A 7263-nucleotide genomic window follows, 5' to 3' on the forward strand; every position below is an offset into this window, starting at 1 on the left:
AATTTTAATTACAATTTATAAAAATCGTAAAAAAATTATTAATTATCAATTTTTAACAACATATATAAAAAAATATCAAAAAAATTATTTTTGAAAACAATTGTACTAATTTTTTAAATAAAATTTAATTAAAATTAAATCTAATTATTAAAATCTATTAATAATTTACAATTTTTTTTTTTATTGTTGTAATTTTTCCCTTATTTATTTTTCTTTTTGGGTTGGCACATAGTTTAACCAAACGAAACGAACTGACTCTCTCTTTAACTAGAAAGGAGTGACTCGCTTTTTGGACGCTTTCTCATTGCTTTCTCCTCCTCTTTCTTCTTTCCTCTCTCAGTAGTCCCCCACCCCTACTAGTACAAACAAACAAACAAACCAGCCAAAGCTGCGATACCAATCTCTCTCTCTCTCTCTTTACCTCTTTTTTATATATATACACACACGCAAGTAAGACTTACTGTTCTTATATATGTAACTGACAGGCCTCTCTGTTTCTTTGATATTCTGGAATCATTATTACTTCTATTATTCATGCTCTTTTGAAACCCTAACTCGATCAGTCTCTCTCTCTCTCTGTGACTAACTCATACACAAGAATTCGACTCGGTCGAGTCTCCTCCATGGCTAACAACAACCCCTCGGAAAACTCCACCGACGACTTCCTCGAGCAAATTCTCGGCTTTCAAACTTACGCATCCGCCGACACTCATTTGGCGCCAAATGATGCCACTTTGGCTGCAACGCCGCCTCCGATGATGCTTCAGCTCAGCTCCGGCGGCGGCTTTCACAGACCGGTTTTTCCGTTAGGGTTGAGTTTGGACCAGGGGAAGCCAGGGTTCATGAACGAGGCGTCGGGGAGTAGTAAGAGGTTTCTCGAGGATGTTGTTGATGGCCGATCGTCTTCTTCCTCCGTGAAAAATGTTAGTGCTCAAGTCTTTATTTCTTTTCATTTTTCTTTCTCCTCTGTTTGGTTGCCCAGAAAATGTTATTATTTTATTTTCATGTTTTGTTCCACGAAAACAAAATTCGCCAAAATTATGCCGGGTTTCAAGCGGTTAAATATATATATATATATATATATATATAATGTGCAACCTGTTGTCCATTTTTACGCGTTCAACTCTTGAGTCTGGTGTAATTGGTGATCCTAATAATTTTTCGTGTAATTGGGGGAGTTTGAAATCTATGTTCTATTGGTCTTTTGACTCAAGAGTTGAATTTGAAAGTTGGATTTGTTTACTCAAATGGTGCTTTTTATTTTAAATTTTCTTAATTTTTTGCCATTTCTCATTGCCATACGTGCAAGTGATTGGTTTCTATGTTTGTTGTTAGTGATATGTTTTAGGAAATATTATTCCGAGGTTTGACTTGATGAGTTGAGAAGTGTACACATAAATACGACAGACAGTAGTGCTTATCATCACTTAATTATTTGATGAAACACACAAATTAATTGCAACTTTGAGTTAGAATTTAGAAAAAGGCCATTATCAACTTTGACTGGTTGAATTTAGAAGTTATTATATGTAAATGGCAGATACCAACAGATATCATCGGCTCTGGAGCAAATAAAACATGGAAAAAGAACAAACACAGTCTATATTAAAAATTATAATATTTGTATATTGAAATTTATCATCAAGAGGACAAGAAATAAGCAGTTCTTTTCCTTTTTGTTTTAACCATGGTCAATCTTATGACTCAGTAACATGAATTTATTTGATCTTTTTTCTTTTTCTTTTTTTTCTTTAATAGTTATTTTTCTATAAAATATATGTTTATACGTGTTAGGTGCAATATTTTAATTTGGTGTTATTGCTTTGATATATAGCATACATATTATACAATTGTAATGCATTTTTTTTTTTATATTTTAGATGAATATGGTTTTTTCTTTTCATATTTTTATCACGAATATAAAATGAAACTACCTCATTATGTTTTTAGACCAAAGGGAATTGTTGATGAGTGTTGTTTGGGGTTAAATGGATTGTTCACCTGCAATGTACAATTTCAAACAGTGACATGTGAATGAATGCCTAAAGTGGAGCTTATAAGAGCGTAGTATTTCCTAAGCAAAGGAAATTATTCATATTTGATTATTTGAGACTAAAAAGATAACAAACCAGAGTTTCAATGCTGTGAATTAAGAGGTTTGAAATCCAAAAAATACTTTTTTTCTAAGACTTTTGAAAGACTCTTAAACTGGTTTTGGAGGAAGGAATGATTTAAATAAGGGAAGTAAAGGTCTATAGAAATCTGGTTCACCTTGATAAATTGCTTCTAGTTTTTGGATGTATTCTATTGTATAATCCATTCAGGTTTTAAGGATGATAATAACGCTTTCATTCTCCAGATTACTTTGTGTCTTTCTTTTTCTTTTGTTGTGATGTTGTGTTTGTTGCTTGAACTCGTTTATATATTTTTACGTACTTTAAACTCTCATAATGAAATTGCTTCTCCTATTCCTATAATTCTATTAATGAACTTGGGGAATATTTTTTTTTCAGGCTTTTCCTGGTCAACCAATGCCTAGCACAGTTGCTGCAGTGCCACATCCACCTGCAATTCGTCCCAGGGTGCGGGCAAGACGAGGACAGGCTACAGATCCACACAGTATTGCTGAGAGGGTAAGCCTGACAGTATGCAAAAAACAACAATTCAGAGATGTTTGTCAGGCTTTCACAAGTGTTTGTATATGACACTGCCACCTGCAAAGCAATAGGAAACACAGTATAACTATTAGAAGACACTTGCATAAAGTCTACCCTGTCGCTTTCCTTTTCCTTTATTAAAATTGAGCATATGCATATGATGTCAATAAGCTGGGTTGATTTGAACTCAGTTCTTTGATTATGAGGGTTTGCTTGAACAACTGGCACATGTCCATATGAATTGATAAGCCACTATTTTTTAATCTTTTCTTATGGGCGAGGTAAGAGTTTTGGAACCTAGGTAGTAATACCCCGAGCAAACACAACATGCAAGTGCACCTAATTTGCATCATGGAGAAGCAGTGAATATGTGGAACTTGTTCTCTACATTAGTCCTCAAAGTTTGTTTCTATACTTCTGCGAATATATTCCCTTATTTTATAACTTGTCAATATTATCTGTTCGAATACTTGTAAGACGCTAATTAGCATGATGCTTAAGTGGCTTCTGTCCCCTCACCTTTCCGACAGGACTTAATTATAGAATCATCTCCATCTAGCTTTAAACATAATCTACCATATTTATAGGTAGTACTGTAGCTATGGCAGTTTGGGGATGCTATGTTTTTTTCTTTTCTTTTCTTCCAATTGCTTTAGCCGACCTCATTTGATGGGACTTAAGGCTTGGTTTGGTTTGGTTTTCTTCCAATTGCTTTAGCTCCTTCATCATCTCCCTATTTTTAGTGCAACATCATCCAACATTTTTGCTTTTTGCACAGTTACGCAGAGAGAGAATAGCTGAAAGGATTAGGGCTTTGCAAGAATTGGTTCCCAATGTCAACAAGGTTGGTGTCTCCTCACTTTTGGAACTTTACAATTTTTGATAATGTTGACACAGTGATTGGGTCCTTAGTTGCTTTCTTGTTTCAATTTGAAGTGAATTTTGAAATCAAAGTCACTTGCTCTCTTTCCCAAATTAATGGATTTATTGGTCCAATGATGTTCTGGATTACAATATACCTAAGCCATGATTCAAATGACTGGTTATTTTCCATTGGTATGGGCCTGAAATATATTCAGTTCCTATACAGTCCATTGTTTTTTTTGTGTATTATTATTATTATTATTATTATTATTATTATTATGTTAGCATAATGAATATTCCATAAATATGTTGGGCTTTAATTTCTCATCCTTCAATCATGATCCCTTATTTGGTCAACCTGTGAAGCAATATTGTGTCCCGACTGTAAAATTCTAGATTCGTATCCTTCCTAATTATTAAATAAAGGACTTTAAGAATTTTTTACAATCTCTTGGGAAGCGTCCTTTTCTTCCTACCACTCACGACATTGGCAATTTTATTATTTTTTACACTCTTTCCTTGGATGACTGATGTTAGTTATTACTGTTGTTATTGTCGTTGTTCGGAGACAATATGATGAGTTCATTGGCTTATGCTTTAATGAACAGTGTATATTGTCTTTGGAAATATCTATTGCACCCATCTCAGTGTTGTGACGTGCTAAATGACAAACTGGTGTATACGGACTGTATTCTTGCCAACTCCAAGTGAAAGCAATTGGTTCGAGTAATAATCAAATCTTTTACAAGGATTTAACAGTCTTACAAGAGTGTATTTATCCAAAAAAAAAAAAAAGTCTTACAAGTGTGTGGACATATTATGGACATAAGTGAAATAGCTCCAAATTCTTTGAGTGTGAGGTGATGTTGTTTAGAGTTGCAACAGTTTTAGAACCTCCTGTAGAATCAAGGTACCCAATCGTGCCCTATCCTGATTCCACCCACCTCAAATTACATGAAGACCCAACTAGTTACTGATCCCAAAACTAATTATCTTTCTGTGACTGAATATTTCAGTGGCTATATTACTTCTGCTGCAGCACCCACTATTTTAGATTGCCCTTATGAACTTGAAATAGCTGTAGATAGTGCCTTGATTTCTATTTGTTCTGGAAGGGGTGATTTCTCTAACCGCATGGAGGAAGAGACCTTTTGAGATATTTCATTAAACTGGTTATTGCTATTGCTTTTTATGTTATCTGCAATGCAGTTATCATTATTTTCATGCCTCTAATCTTTGTTGGACCTTGAAGTCAAATAATTAAACAACTCATCTCTCTTCTATTCGACTTTGGTGTAACCTCTCAGTTTATCTAAACTTCAGCAAATATCTGATAATTGGGTCCATGAAGGCCTACAGATTCTCTTTGGCAGCCAAAACTAAAGTCCTATGCACTTTGTAGTTTGATTTATATTGTTCTGTATTCCACAGATTGACAATGATTATCTTATAGCTGTGCGTGATTCTAGTCAAAATACAATCTTGTAGTTATAAGGTTCTGGCCTTCCATTCTCGCCTTTAAGTTACCAAATCTGCAAACTAGAAGATTATTGCTGAATTTGTACTCCCTTAAATATTGGCAAAATAATTCCTGCCTGTGCAGACAGATAGAGCTGCCATGCTTGATGAAATTGTCGACTATGTGAAGTTCCTACGACTCCAAGTGAAGGTAAATAACCCTAAAGTCTGTTCTGGAATTCATTATCCTTTATTTGGCTTGCCACCATATACTGTAACCTTCAGACATAAAAAGTGATATTAGTTTTCTTTGCTTACCACATGTGCTTTACTAGTTCTCTATATGCCCATCTCCATATGTTTGCACATTGTTAAAGCATCACTGAAAATTTCATAAATACCCAATCATTGATCTGCCCGAACTTGTCCCAAACTTTTTCTGCGTTCCTAGATGTTTTGTTTAAAATCATTTAGTGGTGGAGTTTGATAATGGTATCCTGTTATTGTCACAGGATAATACACTTATATGTTGAACAACTACAAGAGGCTGTGAAGTTACAAATTAAATTTATAATTGAACTTCTACAATTATGTCAGTTGTGAATCCAAATGGATAACCCTAATTTTTATTAGGAGACAACATTATTCACAAGGTCCACATTAGGGCACTGTCCAAACCATTCAGCCTCTGATATATTTTTAAATTGTTTTGAATTAGATACACCTTTATTTTATCTACCTTTAATTTGTGCTTTGTAGGTTTTAAGCATGAGTAGATTGGGCGGAGCCGCTGCCGTGGCCCCTCTTGTAACGGACATTCCAATATCCTCCCTGGAGGTAACAATAGACAAGGCTTGAGAAATATTTTTGCTTTCTTTTTCCTTTATCCTAAATTCTCTCTCTCTCTCTCTCTCTCTCTCTCTCTCTCTCTCTCTCTCTCTCTCTCTCTCTCTCTCGTTGCGTACTTTAGGAGGAAGCTGGCGAAGGTGGGAGGAACCAACCAACCTGGGAGAAGTGGTCAAATGACGGTACAGAACGACAGGTAGCGAAGCTCATGGAGGAAAATGTGGGGGCTGCTATGCAGTTCCTTCAGTCCAAGGCACTTTGCATCATGCCCATCTCACTTGCCTCGGCAATCTACCACACACAACCACCGGAAGCCACTACGGTTGTCAAATCCGAAGCACATCCCCCTTCATAAAACCTTAAAAAGGGCACATATGGCATGGTCTCCCTAGTGTTCTCATTCAGTCCCCACCCTTAACTACACCTAGTTCAAACCCTAGCAAATCAGCTTGGTTACACTTTAGTTTGCAATCAACGTCAGATGCCACCATGCTTCCACCACCTTTTGCCCTTCATTTCAGCTATTTTATCAAAAGAGGATTTGATGTTAATGTTTAAAAAATAATGCTACTGGACCCACCATGTCTTTGCCAAATTCAAATAGAGGGTAGGAATTGTCAAAAACTTTATTTTTTCTTTCTATAAATAAATGATGTGCTCTGCCTTTTTTTTTTTTGTGCATCAATGGTGAGTGGGAGTAATTGGTGGATAACGGGAGCACTTTTGTAGTGGGGGTTGTCATTTTTTTGGTAGTGGGGATTGGGGGGACCCTTGAAAAGGGGATGGAGTAGTATATTTGGTAATAATGTAAAAATTGTAATAATGTATTATTTGACAAAGCAAATGGATTGCAGTGTTAGAATGGATAATAGTTGGTGGGGTCGTCCAGGAGCAACCATTAGTGCAACTGGGTCTCTTTATGGGGGTGGGGTTGGTTTCTAAAAGATGTTTTGACACAATTTCAACCTCTCTCCTTACTTTTCACTAGTTAAAGTATGAAATAATATACTTTTTATTTAACTTAGTTATTTTAATTATTGTATTTTTTAACAACACTTTATTTCAGGTAATTATTCAAACTAAATTAATTTTTAAAACAAAAAAATACTAATTGTTGATATTTTATTAATGTAAAATTATAATAATAATAAATTTATCCATACAAATATACAAGACTTGTAGAATGAGGAGAAAAAAAATATACAAAATATAAAATAAGTTATTTCGTAATTCATGAAACAGTATTAAAAGAAGATACATATATAAAATATATAAAATCTCAAATTCAAGACATAAATATATAAAAATACAAGGTATATACATACATATTTGTTTGCAGAGCTTCTAGGGCTCCTCAATTGTAGCCAACGAAAAAGGTAAGATGGTAAAGTAACCAACCCAATAGCTAGCCCATTGGAGGCTCAAAATTAGAGTTATA

At 34.8% G+C, this 7263-nt stretch overlaps 1 protein-coding gene across 2 annotated transcripts; it reads left to right on the forward strand.

Moving 5' to 3' along the window:
* The first annotated feature begins 212 nt into the window (after positions 1-212).
* Positions 213-6506, forward strand: UNE12 (basic helix-loop-helix (bHLH) DNA-binding superfamily protein). Of its 2 annotated transcripts, XM_028220409.2 has the most exons (6): positions 213-923; positions 2514-2633; positions 3436-3501; positions 5125-5190; positions 5739-5816; positions 5950-6506. In XM_028220409.2, exons 1-6 carry the CDS (start codon positions 624-626, stop codon positions 6178-6180), a joined length of 861 nt encoding a protein of 286 aa, XP_028076210.1. In that variant the 5' UTR covers positions 213-623; the 3' UTR covers positions 6181-6506. The 2 variants fall into 2 exon arrangements, with proteins under 2 accessions (XP_028076210.1, XP_028076211.1); XM_028220410.2 differs by lacking the exon at positions 5125-5190.
* Positions 6507-7263: the final 757 nt, after the last annotated feature.

Source organism: Camellia sinensis, chromosome 14 (assembly GCF_055761805.1).
Source record: "Camellia sinensis isolate YWXY chromosome 14, ASM5576180v1, whole genome shotgun sequence".
In the NCBI taxonomy this organism is placed as follows: domain Eukaryota; kingdom Viridiplantae; phylum Streptophyta; class Magnoliopsida; order Ericales; family Theaceae; genus Camellia; species Camellia sinensis.

Coding starts and splice junctions, on each gene's coding strand:
- UNE12 (XM_028220409.2), top strand. CDS start 624: ATGGCTAACAACAACCCCTCGGAAAACTCCACCGACGACTTCCTCGAG. Junction 924..2,513: donor CTTCTTCCTCCGTGAAAAAT/GTTAGTGCTCAA, acceptor TTTTTTTTTCAG/GCTTTTCCTGGTCAACCAAT. Junction 2,634..3,435: donor CACACAGTATTGCTGAGAGG/GTAAGCCTGACA, acceptor CTTTTTGCACAG/TTACGCAGAGAGAGAATAGC.